The sequence below is a fragment of the Petaurus breviceps genome, unplaced genomic scaffold, assembly GCF_028583685.1.
Source record: "Petaurus breviceps papuanus isolate PSGF00001 unplaced genomic scaffold, PetGlider_PUasm1.0 178, whole genome shotgun sequence".
NCBI lineage: Eukaryota > Metazoa > Chordata > Mammalia > Diprotodontia > Petauridae > Petaurus > Petaurus breviceps.
The window spans coordinates 8,291,169-8,313,880 of record NW_027185777.1 but is presented as its reverse complement, the minus strand read 5'-3'; the positions used below and the strand labels follow the sequence as shown (position 1 = coordinate 8,313,880).

The following is a 22,712-nucleotide window of genomic DNA, read 5'->3' as shown; positions in this document are numbered from 1 at the left end:
TTCCCACTCCTACACCGCTACTTTTAGGAATTCTTTGATCCCCTCCACCACCCAGGCAGTAATGACCTTTGCTCTGGGACCTCAGAGGATACTTTGTGTTGCCTTGCACTAATGTACTCATCAAGTTATGTTACGTATTTTAGCTATTTGTATTTATGTCTTATTCCATCCATTCATTCATTAAGATATTCATTCGTTGAACAAATGTTGTTTTATATACCTAGGTAGGCATTGGTGATACAAAAAAAATTAAAAATCCCTGTCCTCAAGTATCTTACATTCTCTTATATGCTAATATGCTATAAATTCCATGAGCACAGGAGTGACTCACACATTATCTAAATTTTGTACCCCTCTTAGCAACCAGCACAATACTGTCACCATGCAATATACTTTATACACATTCGTTGAATGGGATTAAACACGTTTTTAATCTAAGAACTTCATATACAGTAGTTTTCAGTTGTGTATTATTTGTCTTTCCTTCCTTGCCAATTTTTTTTATACATGTCTGTATAACAAAAATAGCCTTTGGAAACCTTGATTTTTTGATTTTATGGAAAAATAACTTGTACATTCTTTCTAGTAAATATTTTAAGCTACCTTTTTTATTTTCAACGTACTGGTCATAGGGTTGAAGTTTAGCAATATACTTCCATAAAAGGATGAAATTTCATGTGCTAGGTTGAGTTACAGCCAAGATTAGTAATAGAGCCTTAGCCCAAACCTAAGACATGGCATTGTCTGTTGAGAAGATTAACAAGGCAGTGTGGGTATCTTCTGATAGCTTTGGACTGTTTATGAGCCAAGCCTCAGGAAAAGGACTGTCCTGGAGGGCCTGACAGAGAAAGGTGCCTGCAGAGGTAAGTATCTTCATTCTACAGCCAGATGAAACCACATGCATTCCTGTGACTTAGCTTTTCTCTCAGTCTCCCGAATGATAGAGGAAACATTTCTACATACTGACTTTTCCTCCTTTCAGTCGTACCTAGAAAAGATTTAGTCAGTTGACTGGCAGCCTAGAATAGCCAGGCATCTCTACCAAATACTAGCTTTTAGAGGTGTCATTGAATTATGAAGACATCTTTGTTAAATAAAGGCCTAGATGCATCCAACATAAAACCTGAACTGCTAACCTGACAGAATATGAGACACATTACCATACTATAGACCTTGTGCTATACTTAACGCATCTGTATGTTGTGAGGCTAATGGCGGTGTAAATGTGCCCTCAGAAAATGTCAGGTGGCGGCATATTTACAAGAGAAATATTATTGTTTGCTGTTCAAACTATTGCTTTGTTTCTGTAGTGAATCTGCACAATTCCTCTTATCCATCATCCCCTCACCATACTTTGGATGGAAAAAAAATGTAGAAGTCCTCCCTTTAATCTAAGGTGAGCAGGCATTACGATGACAAGTCACTCTCTCAGGCTCAGAAGTTAGAACTTTGGGCTCTGGGGTCATTCCTGCCCATGACCTCGTACAAACCACTTCAGACCAAGAACCAACAAACTGGAAAAATAACGTTAACTTTGTAGTCATTGAAAAGAGAAAGTTAGCCTTAATTAGGCATTTACAAAAAGAACATAAGTTCACTTAGTGTGCTGGAGTGAAATAATTTGTATACTAGCACTAAGTAGCTTGTGATCTCTGCTTGGTGGAGAGATGATTATATTTCCTGGGTGCCAAAGGAAAAGAGATTTGCATGTAGGAAATCTGCATATTCTGATAAGAAAAACAATTAAATGCATAAATAAATGAAAACGCTGATTTGGCACTGATCTTGCTTAGGATGGCATTAGGGTATCTGGATGGTGCACTCCAGGCAAGATTAATTCAATACTGTTTTCGTTTCAATCCTTTCAGGAAACTTGGATTTAACTGGTCAGAAGCAGGTCTTCAAAGCAGAGAATAATCCCTGGGTTACCCCAATTGCTGACCAGTTCCAGCTCGGAGTGTCTCACGTCTTTGAATACATCCGTTCTGAAACATACAAGTAGTAAGTAACTTATACTTTCTCCAGAAGTATCTGAGTGAATGTTTCTATGCCTTTCTGAATATAATGTATTATTAATACATGTGAGTGGTGATTACTAGGTCACATCATATCAAAAGCACATTAACGTCTTCCTCTGGCACCTCATTGTAGTATGGAGGTAACAGTGTCTTCTTAAAGGTTACCATTAGATCTCAAGTCATTGTGAGTCTTTCCAGGCCAGAAAGGCCTTGAGTAGAGGCCTAGTGATGATTCTGTGTCTGTCGTTCAAGGGCAGGTTTGGCTTCCAGATGATTTTTTTTTTCTTTTAACCTGTAAAGAAGTTGTCGTCTGTGTCAGTGGAATGATTAAGCATACCAATAAAAATCTTTGAAGTATTTAGAAGAGCACCCTATTAAAGTGGCATACAAAATCTAAATGATAGTAAATTACTTTAAAATTATATTTAAAGATAATATTTGTTTTCTTAACAGTTTTCAAAATGGTAGATATAGATGAATCTTGAATCATTGTTAAATTTGTGAATTCTGCAGTAATATTGAAAACAGAACATTTTTCTTTGGGTTAAAGGAAACTTAAATGCCTGTCAATTAAATTGATCTCTTTGACTTCTTGGGCTGCTCTAAAACAAAATCTTACAGCACATACTGAGTAAACATGTTCCTGTTTTTGAGAAGGGTGGCATTAATGTACAGAGAGGACAATAAAGAGGGAGGCAACCAAAAGAGGAATATGAATAAATAGTAACTCTGAGGAATTTATGTTTTCTGAGTTCTTTACCAACTCTAAGCTTCTGTGGATCTATGGGTTGGTCTCTGCAGAATGGACGTTTTTGAGCTAACATTAGGTGTGATAGTAATAATAATGGGCAGATAGGGAAGGACAGAATGTTTCCTCATGTAGACTTCTTTTTTCCCATGTCAAAAATTTTTATTTGAAGAGTAATAGCAAGTAATTGCTTAGTCAGCTTTACACATCTTTACACATATAAGATGGAGGATCTATAGGTAGACAGCAGTTTATCTGGAAAAGATCTAAAGATTTTAATAGACTACAGATTCAATGAATTAGCATGGCATATGATATGTCACCCAAAAATGTAAGCTTATAAATGAGACACGGTAACCTAGGAAAAAGGTGATAGCTTCACTGAATATCGGTCTGGTAATACCACGTCTGTAGTACCGTGTAGTTTGGGACATTGATTTAAGGAGGGGGTCTTTAAGTTAGCATCTAGAAAGAGGGCATTGAAAATGACTAAGAGTCTTGATGTAGTGCCTGACTGATGATTAATTGTCCTTTGAATGTTTAACCTAAGGAAGAAAAGACTTTGGAGGAGCATGAGAGCTGAGTTTAAATATCTGAAGGGCTCTTATAGGGAAGGAGGGTGTAGACTTTTCTGCTCAACCCCAGTGGACAGATCTAGGAATGAGTGCTGGAAATTACACAGAAGCAAATTTAGCTTTGCCATCAGGAAGAAATTCTTAACAGAGCTGGTTAAAAATGGAAAATCTGGCATCGGGTGGCAGTGGGCTCCCACCTCACTGGAAGTGGACAAAGCCTGGATAATCATCCATCAAGTATGTTGGAGAAGGGATTTTTTGTTCAGCTCTGGTTTGGACCAGCTGGTCCAAATGCTTTACGGTTTGGAAATGAGAGGGTAAGAGTGTTCATCCTCTGCAGAATGGAGTAAAGTTGGGAAAAACTTTGTCTAAAAGAGGTTTATTTTGCATCTGCTGTTTGTTTTCCTTTTGAGAGAACTCTATCTTTCCCTCTCTGCTTTCTGATAAGGCTGCATTCCATTTCATTTCAAATGTATTTGTCCCACAAAGACCAATTTATATATTCATTACATGGCATAGCCACAGGGGACCTGGGTCATTCTGTAGGAGAAACTTCTCATTTTGCAGATGAGAAAATCATTCCCAAAAATTGAAGTCACTTATGCATGACAAAACTGAGACTAGAACCCAGGTCTCTTACCTTTGAGGCCAGTGTTCTCTTGAGCTTAGTAATGTGATTTTTCAGACTTCTTAAGTGGTCTCTGGCTGCAAGCCTATAAAAAAGAAAGAGTTGTGGAAAACACATAGGCAGAACCAATTTAAGTTCCCAAGACAAAAAGCTTTGGTAATGAAAAACAGGCTTACCTTTGAGTCTGACCAGTTGTTGAGATTTTACTTTCCACAGCATTTTTTTACAATTTTGGATCATTAAAGACCACATCTCACCAGACCTCTTCTTTTTTGACTTAATAGAATCGTGACAACATCCTGCACAGAGAACTTCCCCCTCCGTTCCTGGCCAGGAGATCAGTCCAGGTTGATAGGAGAAGGTGGCCTGTCTTAAATAGTTAACTCCCTTTCCATAGCTCCCTGGTCTCTTTTGGTCACGTATTTCCTTTTTTGTATGGCCTAGATTTGCTTAGATCTGACAGGATCACAGAGGGTGAGGTGTGCTGAGCAATGACATTAAAACTACATAGTTATTAGGCTGAAATTACCTGGTGGCACATCCCAACTGTAAAATCTTTCTTTTCAGTTTTTAAGGGCCTTAAAAATTAACAGCATGATGGTGGATAACAGTGATGTTTATAATGTTTGGTCCTAGAAGTATATGAGAAACCCATGGGTTGTACTTTATTGATTCATCAGAAGAATATAATATTTGAAATCACTAAAGATCCCTTAATGTTTTAGGCGTCAGAGGGCAAGTTTAAGCATTTTGCTTATCTTAAGAAATGAGAGTAACATTTGAGAATCTAATCTCAGATTGGCAGATTGTTTTACTTTCTTGTTTCCCTATTAATCACTAATCACTATTTTAAAATAATGGTCCTAAATTTCCTCATCTGTAAAATAGGGATAATAATAGCACCAACCCCCTAGGGTTATTATGAGGATAAGCTCAGATGTTATTTGCAAAGTACTCTGCAAACCTTAAAATGCCCTAAACACATTAGCTGTTTTTATCTTGTCTTATGGGGAAGCATCCTGGTGCAATTGATAGAACCCTAGATCTGAACTCCCAAGGGCTTGATTTCAAATCCCAGGTCTGTGCCTTAGCTGTTTGACCTTTGTCAAGTAACTTAACCTCTCCATTTCCCTTTTTGCAAAATGAGAGAGTTGGGCAAGACAATCTCTAATTCTAAATTTATACTTCTATCATAAGGCGATTCACTTAGATGTCATGCTTGCATTTGTAAGGCATGTGTCTATGTTATATATGTGCTTTCGCCCTTAAATTCTTCCTTTTTTATTTTTCAAATGCTTTATTAACTTCTGATTTACATCATTCATTTCTGCCAGATTTTGAGTTGCAAATTTTCTCCCCGTTTTTCCCGTACCCACCACCCCAAAATAGCAGTCCCACAAGATATCCCCTCCTCCAATCTTCTCTCTCCCATATCTTCTCCCATACCCCCTTTGGCTTTTCCAGTAGGGCATGGTGGATCTTTATGCCCCAGTGCCTATATATTTTATTTCCCAATTACATGTAAAATAAGATTAATAATAGTATGTATACATATATATATATATTTTTTAAACATTTGATGTTAAAACTTTGAATTCCAGATTCATTCCCTTCCTCCCTTGTCACCGACCCTTACTGGAAAGATAAGCAGTTCAGTATAGGTTGTACATGTGTGGCTAATGAAAAACATTAACATAGTAGATATATTGTAAAAGACTGACTATATTTCCCTCCCTCCTATCCCACTTCTCACTTGTTTTATTCTCTACTTTGATCCCATCCCTTTTCAAAAGTAGGTGCTTCCGACTTCCCTCCCCCCCAGCCTGCCCTCTCTTCCGTCATCCCCCCTCTCATCCCCTTCTCCCTTACTCTCCTGGAGGGTGAGATACCCTATTTAGTGTGTATTTCATTCCCTTCTCAAGCCAAATTCAGTGAGAATAAGGTTGACCCATTCCCTTTTGCCTTCCTATTCTTCCCCTCCATTGTAACCATTTTACCTTGCCTCTTCTATATGAGATAGTTTACCCCATTCTGTCTCTCCCCATCTCCTCTCATTATATTCCTCTCTCACCTCTTAATTTCACCTTTTAAGTATCATCCCTTCCTCTTAAATTGGTCCTGTGCCCTCTATCTATGTATACCTGTAAACATAATACAGACATTCACATATGTATTCATATGCCCATATACCCTCTGATCTAGACATATATGTGTGTGTGTGTATTTCTATTCCCTTCAACTATTTTCATACTGAGAAAAGTTTCATCACTTACAGTTATCGTTTTTCCATGTAGATATGTTAATATTTCAACTTTGATAAGTTCGTTTTGATTTCTTTTCCCTGTTTTGCTTCTCTTGCTTCTTGTATCTGAATGTCAAATTTTCTGTTCAACTTTGGTTTTTTCATCAAGAATACTTGAAAGTTCTCTTTTCCACTGAATGACCATATTTTCCCCTGAAACATGATACTCAGTTTTGCTGGGTAGGTGATTCTTGGTTTTAATCCCAGCTCCTTTGCCCTCCGGAATATCATATTCCAAGTCCTTTGATCCCTCAGTGTAGAAGCTACCAGATCTTGAGTTATCCTGATTATGTTTCCACAATATTCAAATTGTTTCTTCCTGGCTGCTTGTAATATTCTCTCCTTGATCTGGGGATTTCAGAACCTGGCTATAATATTCCTAGGAGTTTTTTTGGGGGGGATCTTTTTCAGGAAGTGATCAGTGGATTTTTTCAACCTCTGTCTTGCCCTCTGCTTCTAAAACATCAGGGCAGTTTTCCTAGAGAATTTCTTGGAGGATGATTTCTAGGTTCTTTCTTTGATCATGGCTTTCAGGCAGTCCAGTAATTTTTAAATGATCTCTCCTGGATCTGTTTTCCATGTCAGTGGTTTTTCCAATGAGATATTTCACATTGCCTTCTATTCTTTCATTTGTTTGGATCTATTTAACAGCATCTCTTGATTCTCATAAAGGCATTAGCTTCCATTTGCTCCAATCTAATTCTGAATCAATGATTCTCCTCACTGAGCTTTTGAGATTCTTTTTCCATCTGGCAAATTCAGCTTTTTAAGGCATTTTTCTCCTCATTGCCTTTTTGAGCCTCTTTTGGCATTTGGGTTAGTCTATTTTTTAAGGTGTTATTTTCCTCAGTCAGGTTGTTGACTCTCATTTTGTAATTTTCTTGAATCATTCTCATTTCTCTTCCCAAGTTTTCCTCCACTTCTCTGATCTGCTTCTTAAGGTCCTCTATGGCCTGTAACCAGCTCGTATTTTCCTTTGAAGCTTTTGGTGCAGGAGTTATGACTTTACTGTCTTCCTCCTGTTCCATGCTTTGATCCTTTTTGTCCCCAAAATAGGAGTCTAATGTTGGATTCTTCTGTTTGCTTTGCTTCCTTTGCCTGGTCATGTTGCCACTCAGTCACTTGACCCCTGGACTTTTTGCCACAGTAGGACTCTGCCACCAGACAGGGGACCTTCATTCCAAATGCTGGGGTTTTCTCAGCTTCCTGAGGTATTAGTTGGGTGCCTTCTCTGATTCCTCTAGCAAGCTGGTCGCACATCCCAGGATCTCCACCCTAGACCACAGTCCAGATCCAAGCAGGTTAAAGCAAGAGTGATTTCCCCTCAGACTGGTTGCTTGGTCACCCTACACTCTGCTGGCCAGGAGCTGAGCTGCCACATGGCAGCGGCTGTGCCACAGCCCTAAGTGGCTTCTTGCCCCAGGGGCAAAAGTTGATGCACTCCCAACTACTGGGTCCCAAAGTCCACACTACACTGACCTCTCAGTTTGTCTTTAGCATCTATGTGTTGATAATTCTGGACCACCACAGCTCCTCATGGTCTGGAGTCCCTCCAGCCAATGGTTGGTCAGGCTCACCCTGAGGCTAAAACCTTGGTGTAGAACTGGGCTGGGTTCCCAGAGTGCTGAGCTGGCCAATTCTTGCTGGCCTGCCGGGCTGTCCTCAGCAGGAGGTTAGCTTCTCTGTGTCATTTTGTGGGTTCTGTAGCTCCGAAGTTTGTTCAGAGTCCCCTTTTACATGGATTGGAGGTGGTGAGAGCAGAGCCGTGTGGAAGTCCTGTTTCTCCTCCGCCATCTTGACCACCCTTAAATACTTCTAAAGCAGTAAGCTCAGTAAACTCCAAGTTTTTGTGAAAAAAATGGGAAATGGAGTATTAGAGTTTAATTCTTAGTTGCCTAGGATATTAACTTATTATAAGCCATAGGCATGCATTTCTAATTTTTAGAGAATTAGAATACACTAAAGTACACTTTGCCATAAAACTTTTCTAAAAGAATGTATTTCCTTTGATTGGGGAATAGATTTGGAGATAATTTTTGTGCCTCAGAACCATCATGTAGAAAATTGTCATTATATGATGCAATGGAAAAAATAGTGATTTTCCAGCTTTGTGTTTCTTTGAGTTACAGAACCCTAATTTGGGTGGGGTGATAAGTGCTTTTTATCAGATTGAAAGTGCATTGACAGCACTTCCACTTCCTTGGCTGAGTAGATACAGCAGGGCTTACCATCTAATTAACAAGCATAATTAGTTAATATATTAGGAGTTAGTTTGAAATATAGTTAGAAATACACTGTGGTTTCACTGTCATCACCCTCAAACTGGTGTTCCAAGGTCTCCTTTGCCAGAAGGAAGGAAGGAAGGAGGGAAGGAAGAGGGGGGAGAGAAAAAGGGGAAGGAAGGAAGATAAAAGAGAAGGAGGGAGGGAAGGAATAGAAAGAAAGGAAGGAACAAAGAAAGAGTAAATTCAGACCATACTGTTGTGTCACTTGCTCCCATGGTACAAAATCATTCTAGTTATGGTTCTATATAAAAGTGTCTACAGATGAAATGAATTAGAGTTCAGGTTATTAAAAATACCTTTTTAATCAATTCAGTACTTTGAAGTATTTTCCTTTATTTGATTTACTTTTGAGACTTGTTAGGATACCCTGACTACTGTGTGAGTCTCATATTGTTATTTACGTTGAATTCATTCGTGAGATGTAATATAATCTCCTGATTCATGAAGCTGTAGAAGAAAGCTTGGGCAAAGCAAAGGACCAGAAACTCTGCTCCGTCTGGTAGGCACTTAGATTTGATGGCACTTAGAATTCTCCCTCTGGCTTAGTGTCTGTGAATAGTAACTGGCACCAGATGCTTGCTCTACCATGGCTGTATGGTAGAATCCAAAGGCATTGGTCCTTCAAAGTTTTAGCCTTCAAAGATGCGCCTCACAGTAGTTCAGAAGGCCTAAACTGGACCTAACTATTCAGCTAAAGTCACCCCTCAGTGTGCCTGCTTCAGAAATAAGACTAGGAACTACCAGCTTTAACATTGCCCCCTCCTTATCCCTCATGCTTGACTGAATATGATGTCCAAGAAAGAGTATGAAATGGAGTGGGAGGAGAGCAAAAGAGAGAAACCAGAAGTCCTTTCTTTTTAAGTACTTACTTGACCAAGATGGTTCCCATTTCACTATGGTTGTCCCTTTTTGACACATATCTCCCAGGGGACAGCAAGATCTTCATGATCTATATAGAATGCCAAGATTAGAGTAAGTGTTTATTCCCTTTTAATTGTTACTTCAGGATGGGCTGACTGGTCATTTCATTTTTCTAACGTCCTTGCTTGCCTAGGCTGAAATATGTTACCAAAAGCATTTGTTTGGGCTCTTTTTCTAAGGCCCACTTTCATTCTGTTTTGGAGAAGAAAAATATACCCTGTAAACTAGGAACATAAAAAATAGCATCTGTGTATTTCACATGCTTCCCTTCCCAGAGCCTTAGATCATCCCATACAGGCTCTGCCAGAATACTGGGGCCTACTCAGAGTTGGGAAACTTGCTACCTACCTTCAAGCTAGCTGTACACTTCTGCCCCCAAAACAGTGATTTTTGACTTTCCAAAGACTGCCCTTATCTCCCCTGGGGAGTGAATCCATTCAGTTTTTGGACTCTGGACTCAAACTAAAATGTACTGATTGATGGGTGAATGAGAAAAAATGTACCCAACTCACCATGTCTCTCAAACCCTAAACCCTGCTTCCCAGAACACCTAGGCCTGCCCAGCATGGGAATCATGTCAGCTTCCCCATGTAAGCATGTCCTATGCCACCCCCTTCCTCCTTTTTTCTTCTAATTACTTTTATTTTGAGAACAGTAACCAACTAAAATACTGCCATTGCTCCTAGAAAGGATGTGACCATCTACCACTACTCCTAATTCCTGTGACTGCCAGGAAGTCCTTTCCCTGCCTCTCCTCCTCTATATGTATCTTATTCCCTTAATCAAGCGTTTATTAAGCACTTACAGTGTTACCAGATACTTCATAAGTGTTTAATAGGATGTAAACTTCTTAAGGACAAGAATTGTCTCATTTTTGTATTGGTTACCCATTGCCTGGTAGATGTCTAGTATCTTAATATATGTTTACCGATTAAGTAATGAAATTATCTATGAAATTGTAACTGGAACTGTGGAAAGAATGATACACCTGATGTTCGAGGAGCTGAATTCAAATCCTGACCCTCCCACTTGCTAGTTGTGTGGACTTGGACAGACTACACCTTTCTGAACTCAGTTTCCTCATCTGTAAAATGCAGAGTTTGGATGAGTTGACCTCTAGTGTCCCTTCTGAGATCTAAATCTGTTATCTGTTGATCTACCTTTGCTGTCCTTTTTCCTCTTAATGCATGTAAAAAATCACTAAAGTGGGATGTAGAGGTCATTTCTTTGATGGACTATCCAACTGAGCTCCTTAATACTACAAACTCATTCCAGCAAGTACTGGCTTTAAACCCATTTGATAGATCAAGACATTTTGCTTACTTTGTATCAGTGAAAAATGTTATCCCAGTTCCCTGATCTCGTTGGAAGAAGATGATCTATAAATCTAATAAATGATCATGTAAAACCCATGTTTGAGTAAAAAAAAAAAATATCCTTTCAGATATGCTAGTGTTAAAAAATGATCAGGAAGACATTTGAGTGGAAATGTTCCGAGGAGAAGGTAGCAAAACTTAGTGTTTTCACTAAGATAATAATGACATTTTCTATTAAATAGTTCATAGGTCACTCAATCAGCAAACATTTATTAAGTGCTAACTATATGGCAGGCATTCTGCAGAACTTCACACTGTGGGAAGAAAAGAAAAAGGCAGAAGCAATCCCTGCCCTCAGGGACCTTGCCTTCTGATACGAAAGTCAACATTGATGTATGGAATGTCCCTCTCTTACATGGAGATTTTATTTGCTGGAAGAGTCATAAAAACAATGTTCTGTGTGAAGCAGAGAGCCTAGTACCTGCTTCACTGTTCTGAGACCAGTGAGGCAGTAACGAGAGTCCGCAGGAGAGTGGAGCGTGTCAGAATATTCGGTGACGGCCTCTCTCACCCAGTAAATGCTGTAGGGTGCTCACTATTTTCTAACGAAGCCACCAGTATCCAGGCCTGCAGTCCAGAGTTGTTAGCTGTCCTAGGCTTGTGGCTTTGTCTACTCAGATACTGCCGTACCCGATATTTGCATGTTTGTGTCCACTGTCCCAACTATGTGCTCTGATGGGAGAGTATGACCTAGGTTTATGGGCACACTTTTATGCTTTGGTTATTTCTGCTTATGCCTTCAAGTTCAGCAAAGTTCATGTTGTAATTATTTCCTCTCTTGCTTTCTCATTTAGTAAATGTTTCATGTTTAAGAGTTAATGGTATCATTATGACTGATTAATGTAAATGAGAAACATAGTAGTCACGAGGCAGAAACAACAGTCCTGTGTGTAGATGTGTATTTCCTAAACATCGGGGTTACCCTAGAGCCCTGAGAGGGAGAAAAAGCATTGTGGAATCTGACCATCTGGTTAGGGATGTCCCCTGACCTTCTACAATGAGTACAGGTTGCTGTACACAAGCCAGCCATATTCCAAGGAGAGGGAGAACCTTGAAGGAAGATTCTAAAAAGCAAGGAGCATCATGGATGAAAAACCACATGGATGAAGCCAGAGTAGCTGGATCATAATGTACCTGGAAGAAAGAGAAGTACTCTAAAGAGGCTGGAAAGGTAGGAATGGACGAGGTTGTTAGGAGCTGTGAATGCTTGATCTTGGAGATAATTCATGGGAGGCCACTGGATTTTCCTGACCATGGACATGACATGGTCAGACCTGAGCTTTAGGGAAAGCATTTTGGCAGCTTAAGGGAGGATTGTTTGGAATGGAAATCAATTACTGTCTGAATGTAGCCTGAAGCAAGTTATTTTTCACTTTCATTTTTTAAAAATGTAAGTCTTCTTGTACAAAATGACTAATATGGAAATGTTTTACATGATTGCACATATATAAAATATATTGGATCGCTTACTATATTAGGGAAGGAAGGGAGGGACAGAATTTGGAACTCAAAACTTAAAAAACAATTTAAAAAATTGTTTTACATGTAATTGGAGGGAAACAATATGTTTTTAAAAAGAATGAAAACCAATTAGAAAGTTATTACAATATCTGTTACAGAGGTTTTCTTTTCTTTTAAATTGAAGGTATATGGAAAGGAGAGAAAAGAAATGAATAACTAATTAGGAGGAAAAACTCTTGGAAACAGTCCAGGTGAGGGGTGAGGAGGGCCCGAGCTGAGGTTGTGGTGGTATGAGTGGAGAGAAGGGGGTCTGTGTGAGTGATGGGTGAAAGTAGAAACAACAAGATTTAGCAGTTTGAATGTGTGGAATTAGTAAGAAATGTTGAGGATGATATTGAAATTGTGAGCCTGGGATACTAGGAGGGTGGTGGTGCCCTTGAAGAAAGAGAATGATTTCTGTTTCCTACGTGCTAAATTTGAGGTGTTCTTGGGATGTCCATTTTGAAATGACCAGTAAGCTGGTCAGACTGGATCTCAGGAGAGAGACTAGTGCCGAATATGTAGGTCTGGGAGAGGGAACGGTTCTGTGTCTGGGCTCCAAGGAGCAGGATACCTTGGACAGAATCACTTAAGCTCCCTGATCTCGGTTCCCTCATCTATAAAATGAAGGAGGTTGTACTTGATGGACTCTTAAAGCCCCTTCTAGCTCTGAATCAGTTATCCTGAGATCCAGTGATTCTCTGATTACAGATTGGGGACAGTAGGTTACTGGGTCGGTGATGAAAATAATTTAGAGATTAAGAGATATTAGCTAGGTGTGTTACAAATTAGTGCAGGCTGTCCCTGATGCCACCCTTCCGTACGCCTACATCATCATAGCCTGCTAAGGGCTGGAACTGATCAGGACCTGTGATGCTGACTGAATTTCCTTAGTGTTGGAAACACAGTGAAGGAGGGAACTGAGATATCTCTGTGCTGGTCAAGCTCAGAAGCAAGTATGTCAGGATTGAATAAGGGCATTCCAGATAAATTGAACAACTGGAAGGCCTGAGGCAGCACTCATAGACTTGTCAGAGCTTCAAAGTACCTTGGAGGTCATCCAGCCCAGATCCTTCATTTTACAGATGAGGAAACTGAGACCCCGAATGTTTAAGTGACTGCCTGAGTCACCCATAGCCAGTATGCAGCAGTGTTAGGATTGAAACCCAGGCCCTCTGATTCCAAATTCAGGGCTCTCTTTTCTACCATAGTGTATGTAGTCTTTATCTGATATGGTATTTGTCAGATTGTATCTCCCTGAAGCTTAAATATCATCCAGACCGAGGAAGATAGCAAGCTTTAAGAAGTGACTTGTAGTCAGATTCTGAGGATCAGCTTACAGTTGTTGGATTAATGAATATCACAGAGGAATTATGCATTTGGAAAACTAACAGTCTGCCTCCTTCTTCTTACAGAGGTAGGAGACATAGGCAGAAGAATTCTGTATCCACCCTTCGATATGGACTGTGTCTGGTTTTTTTACTCAACTATTTTCTTTATGACAAGGGAGGACTATACTAGGGTGTGTGTGTCTGCCTGTCTGTGTCTGTGTCTGTGTTAGCAATTATTGAAATGTGAAAACACGACCCAGAGAATCCATCAGTAAACTAGTAAAAGAAAATTCATATCCCTTCTTGTAAATTTTTTGTTGTTTCAGTCATTTTAGTCATGTCTGATTCTTCATGACCCCATTTGGGGTTTTCTTGGCAAACATACTGGAATGGTTTGTCACAGCCTTTTAAAAATATTAACATTTGTTAATAGCAAAAACAATGGTTCATATCAGTTTCACAGTTTTGGTTTATTACAATTTAGTAATTGATATTTGGCAAATTGGATTTTATATTTTCAGTGCCTGCAAGACTCAAAAGTCTACTCCTCCCTTAATTTGAACCTCCACACATATACCTCATGAAAAAAGGAAAATCCCTGACCCACATAACATCTGTGAGCTATCGAAAAATAATATTTCAATTTGTCCTTTACTCTAACCTCTAATACTCCATGCCTTTATCCTTGAAGTTTCAGAACTGATGTAGCTTGAATTTGTGGTTTATCACAACAACTATTGCAACAAGTCTCTAGCTTTATCAGAGCTATAAGATTTTTAAAGTGCTTTCCTTATAACCGACCTGTTTGTATAGTGCAGGTATTATTATCAGTGTTTTACAGGTCAGGAGTCTGAGGCTCAGAAGTGTTAAGCCATTTCCTTGTGGTCACTAGTGGTATCAGAGCCAGGATTCAAAGTCGGGTCCACATTACTTAGTATTTTTTTCCACCAAAGGTTTCAAAAAAGGTTGTATAAACGAGTGGCAATCTTATGGCAGAATGAAGGCCCCCAATCAAGGCTCTCCCATTCCCTATGACCTTGTATTGGCACCTGAAATACAGCCAGAAAATATTTTTTTTCCACCCAGTTAACTCATAAGGGCAGATTCTGCTACCAAAGGATTTAACAAAATGTTTTATTTTCATTCATGTCTCTAGTCAACTTTCAAAGTGACCTTTCTGTTGTAAGCACATCCTCTGAGGATCTTCTGTGTCTAGAATAGTGACAGAGAGAGGTGATGGATTGTATGATTTAGTGGATATAATATACTCCGAGGAGAGGCATGAATGTTTAAAACAAAACAGTGAATTAAAATACCTTAGGAAGAATGGCCAGGCCAGCAGCTGCTTTGCCTTGATGAAGCTACTAATGAATGGGACCAAGCCAAGAAGGGCAGGGGTATGGGTAGCCAAAGGGATTTTGAAGTATGGCTTCTTCGGCAGACACTTCTTTGGAGTACATTTTTTGCATTAATCATGTCATCTTCATCAATTCTCATACGGTAGTTGTTCTCTGTCCATTTATTTCTTGCTCTAGCAAAGGCCAAGATTTTGCTGCTGTCATTTCCCTGTCCATTTGAAGTCACCACCCAATGGTATAACCCCCATTAGAGTGAAAGAGTTTGCTTGTCCTTATAGCCAGGGCTGGCACTGGCCGCTTTCGCAATTTTAGGTTGTTGGGCTCTCCAATCACCTTTCTACTCTTGCTTTAATGATTGTTGTCTCCTTGTTTGACCTCTTTATTTCTGTGCGGCAGAATTATGATAGAATAGTCACCATTTGTTAAGTTTCCACAAGGTAGATTTTCCCAGTGGGGCAGTCAAGTTGGAGCCAAGATCCTTGACAAGATTCTTTGTGAAAGGGAGTAACTCACACTTTTCACATTTCCATCAAGGAAGGTGGATGGAAGAGTACAAGCCATTTTCAAAGCTGACAAGTTAACTCTTAACAAAAGAAGAGGTTTGACAAATGTTAAGCTGGGAATGTATTGGTTGAAAGAGGCATTTGGAAGGCAGGCATCCTCGCGAAGGATGCAATTTGCTAAGCATTGCAATCTGAAGTCTCATTTCCAGTGGTAGCAGGACTCCAAAAGCATCTCGCCCTTGTTCAGCCTCGCTTATGCAATGTCTCCTTTCTTTGTAAGGTGTTCCTCTACTGCCTGCATGTACCTAGCTTCCGACCAGGAAGCCTGCCAGGAGGGTATAGAGGAAAAAACACTTAAGAGTCAGCCTAGCTTTAAATCCTGGCTCTGATAGTTACTGGCTCTATGATTGTGGGCAAATCACTTAAACTCTCTCAGCCTCAATTTCCCCGCCTATAAATTGGGCTAATATTACTCATACTGCCCTCTTCTGTGCATTGTTTTTAGTAAGGCATTTTTGTGAGCTTTAAAGTGTTACATAAATGTGGGTTATCATTATTCAAAAACACATCAGAGTGAAGATTGCCCTGATATCATTAAGGAAATAAAACTTAATTGTTTCAGTTGGATAAAGTGAAATGTTTAAATTGAGTCATTGTGAGCATTTGCACTAGAAATGAGAAAGCCCTCCAAAAGGTGCTTTATTTTAAAGTCCTGAATGTTGGAGAATGAAAATCTTTATGTTCTTGTACCTCTCAACTGGCTTAAGTTGAAGGATTAAGAACTAAGATATTTTCTTCCTTTCTCTAGCATGTGCAGTTACTTACATTGTACTGTGTTCAATATGTGTAGAAACAGTTATGTTCTTGGTATGGTTATGCCCTCCATTTATGCAGATTTCAAGTCCCTCTGTGCTCTAGTAGATGGTCTTTATGAGTTGCTATGGATAAAACCTCATCCCTCCAGTAACTGTTATTGAATATAATAGACTTTTTTTTTAATTAAGCAACCTGCTAATAGGACTACTGAGTCATTGGCCTAGAGGATCTTTAGTTAACAGATATGAGGTCTAGATCTTTTATAACCTAGTCGATTGTCCCATTTCTTTGAGGAAGCCCATTGAGAGAAGTAACTATATGTAAGAAGAACTTAGGTAAACCTCATCTCCCCTGTCATAATGGTCAGTAGAGATGTTTGTTGATAATAGTAATGTTAGGAGATGTCTCTGCCCAGATCATATATTCAGAGCATTTGTCAAGGATTAAAATGACCTTCACCTTCCCAGTGGTGACAAACAGTTCTTTGATGAAGACAATACGCAGAACAATGTAGAGTTTTCCTTTCTAGTGATTTACCTGAAAAATATCTCTAATCAGGCAAACCACAGAGGCTCAGTTTTTCTTTCTAATGGACACAGAAATAGGGGAATCTATTTTTTTCCTGCATCTTAAAAGTGTTTGACTTGAATCTTGCTTTGATTTTTTTTTCAAAGCACAGTGTATTTTCAGCATCATAATTTATTGTCCATTTATAAACCCTACCTCTGTATATTTTGGTTATGTTTTTAAGTTAATAAATATATTATCACATTTTTCTCCATAAGACAAAATATTATTTAAACTTTTGACATCTTTAGGCCCATTTATATGCAAATGGGTAGCATTTCACTAATATTGCAAAGATGTCATGCCAAGGGAGAAAAGGGAAAATCATCAAATACATCTTATTTTGGGTAGTATTGACAGTATCATCACCCCTTTTCTCGTGCTCATTTTAAAGGACAAAACCAAATAGCATTTCCTATTTTTCTAAATTGTAAGTAATTAATGAGCTTCAAGCATACAACTGATTCTGGAGCTAAAGAATATTCATCTTGATGAATAAATACGAGCCAGTGGATAACACCAACTGTTGCATGTAAACCTGGAATTTGTTTGACTATTTTTTTATTTTAAAATTTTTATAAGCAACTAGATACCATTGTGAACTAACTCATATATCTCCCTTCTCTCTCCAAGGAAATTAACTGTATAGGAGTAAAGGAGTGAAGCCATAACTAGGAATTCTGTTATCTGAGCTAAATTCAGTTGTGTGGGAGTGGGAAGAGAACAGAGTCTGTGGGCGGTATGGGAGATGCCCAAGGTCAATGCCCTGCTTACCTTCTCTGCATGCTGTGTGGCACAAATCTAGGCTAAGCAGTGTGCAGGCAGTCTTAACTCAGGTGGGTACCATTCATTGTACTAGCAAGTCACTAAGAGAAGGCATCCCATTTTGAGGGTCTTATCTTCAAAAGACCATGGAGATGGTCATTTCCCCACCCTCGAGGTCAGTGAGATAAATTGCTATCTTCCATGTGTGGGTCCTTTGTCTTCTGTTGGTCCCCCACACCACCACAGGGAAGAATCATTTGTTCTTTTCCCTCTCCAGCTTTCCCTCCCTCTTCTCTCCCTCCCCATTCTTCTCATCCTTTCCTTTTCTCCCTCTCTCCCTTCCCTTCTCCCTGTCTCTCTCCTGCATAGTTAAGTGAAGCAAGGAATGTATGTGTCATTCTACATTTTAAGTCCCATCACCTTTCTGGGAGGAGGTAGGTAGTGTGCTTAATCCTTTATACTATAGAACTGTCATTTGTCATTGTATTGATGAGAGTTCTAGTCTTTTAAAGTTGTTTTCTTTATGATGTTGTCTTTGTACAAATTTTTCTCCTAATTATGTTCACTCTACATTAGTTCATAAAGGTCTTCCCATTTTCCTCAGACGTTTTAAATTTTATTTCTTAAAGCCCAATAATATTCCATTTCATTTATAGACTGTAACAGGTTTAGCCTTCCCTCAGTAGATAGACATCCTCTTAATTTCTCTTTGGGGTGCTTCTGCAGAAAGAGTAGTTATAAGTATTTTTGTTAAGATGGGTCATTTTCTTCTTCCTTTGATCTCTTTGTATATTCCTAGTAATGGTAACACTAGATCAAAGAATATCCGAAGTTTAATGACAAGAGGGCATAGTTCCAAATTGCTTTGCAGAATGGTTGTGTACCCTAAGTAAGTCATTCTGACAAAAATGTCTAAAATTATATTCATAATTAGCATTGTTTTCCTGTTGTCTGCCAGGAAGAAAAAATCCAGATCCACTAAACTTGTACGAGTAGAGATCAGGGTCAAATGTGAGAGAAGGTGTAGATGTAAAACCGACAGGATTTGTCAACTGGTGAGACATGGTAGATGTGAGAGAATGAGTTGAACAGAACACCGGTGTCACAGACGTGGGAGGCAGAAAAAAAGCAGTTATCCCTTTGACCGAAATTGGGAGATTTGAAAGAGATGTGGATTTGGTGGGGGACAGGGGAAAGCTGATAAGTTCCATTTTGGACATGCTTAGTTTCCAATGTCTGTGGGAAATCCAATTGGAAATGTCCAGTAGGAAATTGGTGATGTGCATTTGAAGCTCAGAGAAGAGATTGGAGCTGGAGATCTATAGATCTATAAACAGCTACAGAAAGATGATAATGGAATCATAGGAGCTGATGAGGTCCCTGAGAGACAATACGTAGAGAGTCAAGAGGAGAGGGCTGAGGACAGAGCCCAGGGAAGAAAGCACTAAGTTAAGGGACATCATCAGGATGATGAACCAGTAAAGTCAACTGAGAAGGAAGGGAACCAGGTGATGATAGTATTAGGAAAAGAGAGGATATCCTGCCAGGGCTATGGTCCAGAAACCGCACTGCAAGTGGTTAAACAGGAGTCAATGAGAAACACTTAAGTGGAATCCAGCAGTGTAGATGGATTTGGCAGGAGTTTGACTGGGAAAGTGATATAGGATGAAATGGGTAAAGGTGGTATTATCTACTGAAGACCATTTTTTTCTTTTTTTAAAAAATAAATTTATTTGTTTTTCGTTTTCTACATCCACTTCCATAAGCTTTTAAGTTTTAAATTTTCTCTGCCTTCTTTTTTTTTTTTAAAGGTTGGAGGGACTTGGGCAAACTTGAAGGGTTTTAGGAAGAAACCCATAGATAAGGAAAGAAGGCCGCTATTTGAGGTAGCATTTTGCTGGAGGGGATGGAGCCATGGACACATGTAGAGAGATAGGCTTTGACCACTTCAGTGTCAGAAAAGATAGAATGGTGGTGAGTTCAAGAAGTTTCAATATAAAACCGTCTTTTTTTTTTCTTTCTTGTATTCCTAGTGCCTGGAACATAGTAGGAGCTTAATAAATGTTTATTGTTTATTGACTTTGAAAAGAAGGAGAGGAGAGAGGGCTCCTGTCCGATGGCCTCAGTTTTCTCAGTAAAGTGAAGAAATGATGAAGTCAGTCAGGGTTCCAACAAGGGAACTTGGGGCAGGATACTTGCTTGGTTTTTGCCATAGTAGGGTTGCATACGATCTTAGAGAAGGCATCACTGTGGACCTCAGATTTCTCTAATGTAAATTGAAGGGGGCTCTGAGGTCCTTTGCATTTCTAACATTCTAAGCCTGTGATGAGGAGAAAACGTGATGTCCGTTTTTGACTGATCCTCATCAGACGGCGTATTGAGCTATCGAATATCGAACAAGGGTGAAGTTAAATTGGTGAGCCCTAAATATTGATGACCTTTATTAAGTCCCTGTAATCTTAAAGTTCAATTCTTTGATGCTCCACTTTACAGCTAAGCAGGATGAGTTATTGCCTGCATTTGCTGTTTTTATTTGAGAGATAAATTAAAAAGTGGCGCTTTTATAATCAAACAAAACTGTCTGCAATTTCTATTCTCTACACAGTAATATCTTGTTTTATTACATGCTGGCTTTTTATTGAGCTGTAGTCTCTTATTTCAGTCGGGCATTGTTGGAGATTTTCTTGTAATTTTTAACAGTTTTGTGTTCTTTTGTCATGTCAGGTAGCTTGAATTAGTGTGTCTAATATTTTGAAAGATTTTTTAATAAACTTTTTATCAGGTAAAATGCATAAATGTACATTTTTTCTGTCATTCGTTAATGTCAACTTATTCATCAAGCACAAAGAAACAACTTGCCCCTTAAGTAGGCTAATGCCACTAGTAGTTAGTTTCACTTGGATTTTAATAATAGTAGTAGCAATAATAATAATAGCTATATTAATTGTAATAGTATATTGATGTTTGCAAAGTGTTTTGCAAATATTAATTTGGTTGTCCTCATAACAACCCTGGAAGATGATAGGTAGTATATTATCCCCATTTTGCTGATGAGGGCACTGAGGCAAAAGGGGTTAAGTGACTTGCCCAACCCAGGGTCACATGGCTAATAAGTGTCTGAGGCAAGATTTGAACCTACTTCTTCCTGACTCCAGGTTCAGTGCTCTATTCACTGGGCTGCCTACTCTGCTTTTTCTGAAGACGTTAAACTTTTTAAGATGCAGTACGTGTACTGCAAAAATCTCCATGGTCAATGATATTGTGTGCTTGCACATTAATTATACATATGATATTTTAGCACTTTAGTGGTCCATGATGTATGTCCTCTCCTTAATACCTCTGGATCATCTTTGTGTGTTGGTGTGGTAGAAAAAAAAAATTAGTGGCTTCTGTAACTTCTGGTTACAAACCTCACAGCATTTAATCAGACTAACAGGATCCTTCAAACTCAGCTGAGAAGTCGTTCTGGCTTAGTTGGGCCAGCTTCAGCCCCCATTCCTCATGTATCACAGGAAACTTGCCACACGCTGCTCCCTGAACTTGTGTAGTTTTGTTTTATTTCTCCTAAAGAAAATGGAACCTTGTTAGTGGTTTATTAGAAAATGAATAAACAAAAACTAGTTAGAATTGTACAGTGGTTGGGGGGGAAGGCCCTTAGAAAATTCTCCTTGATATTATGTCCCCTTACCCTCTTTGGGAAATTACTTTGATATTATGGAAGTATAATCTCACCTATGTTCTCCAGTGATGCAGATTGTCACCCATTCCATGCTACCTTGCCTTGTATATTTCTCACCTATAACTTCCTCTAAATCCTCCGTAGATGATCCAAAGATTTATATTCTGGGATTATGTTTAAGGTATATAACTAGGAAATAGAATAAGGGAACTGATCATTTCAGTTACTCTGACTTTGCCATAATAAAGGTTTGATGGCACTATGAATTAGTCCATGCTTTCTGACAACCAACTTGGATTATGTCAACAAGTGACTAACGTGTCCAATCCTTTTGACTCAGATATCCCACCCTTAAGCATATACCCCCAAAGCATCAAAGACAGAAAGAAAAGTCCCATATACATCAAAATACTGAGAGTAACACTTTCTGTGGAAACAAAGAACCAAAAACAAAATAGATGCCCAGAAGTTGGGGAATAGCAAAATAAATTATGGTACATGAATATAATAGTATATTATTATTCTATAAGAAATTATGCATATAAAGAATCTAGAGATGCATGAGAAGACTTATATGAACTGGTACAGAGTGAAGTAAGGAGAACCAGGAAAATAATATGCGCAATAATTGGTACCATATAAAAGGAAAGATCAACTGTAGCCAAAAAAACACCCACATAATTGAATAATTACCAAGGAGATAACTGAAGAACAGCTGAAAAATGCACCTCCTTCCCAATATTGGAGAGGTGGGGATCTGTGCTTATGAAACATTGCTGATACAGTTGGAATCAATTAATTATATAATAATTATGTAAGACTAATTAATAGGTTGACTAGTTTAATTTTTTTTAATTAAAATTAAAAAGAAATAAATAAAAATATGTCTCTAATCCTTTCCCAAAGGGTGTTTTAGAGGAGAGATGTGACAAGGGGGCCTGTTTGTTTCTAGCTTCATTAAGATGACTGGATTTTTTAGTAACCACGGGACCCCAAAGAGTTGATGCTTTAACTGTAACCTCCTGTTTGGACTCCTAATCCCATTACCTACTGCCAGTGTGCTGGGATCTAAGGTTTAGAAGTGGCCATGGTGGTTTCTGTTTCATAGGAAGTGTGTGATTTAGTAAGGGATGATTCAAAACCTTGTCTCCCTGTCCTGTCCTGTTTCAGGAGTATCTAGTGAAGGAGGTACGGACAAGATTAGGGCTAGAGTCATAAATATAGTAGTAAGGCCTTGATCCAATGGGTGATAAATAGGGATGCTTCTCCTATTTTCAGATACATAAATATATCATATAGTATTAAAAATGTTATATATATGGTGTATAAATATGCACATA

General features: G+C 38.8%; 1 protein-coding gene across 4 annotated transcripts in view; it reads left to right on the top strand.

Annotated features, from left to right (window-relative positions):
- Positions 1-22,712, top strand: part of RSU1 (Ras suppressor protein 1) — a 245,625-nt gene that overhangs the window by 117,809 nt on the left and 105,104 nt on the right. For all 4 annotated transcript variants that reach the window (XM_069086253.1, XM_069086252.1, XM_069086255.1 and 1 more), the window contains one exon: positions 1,869-2,001. In XM_069086253.1, coding sequence (XP_068942354.1) covers positions 1,869-2,001 — 133 coding nt within the window. The remainder of the gene's footprint in view (positions 1-1,868; positions 2,002-22,712) is intronic.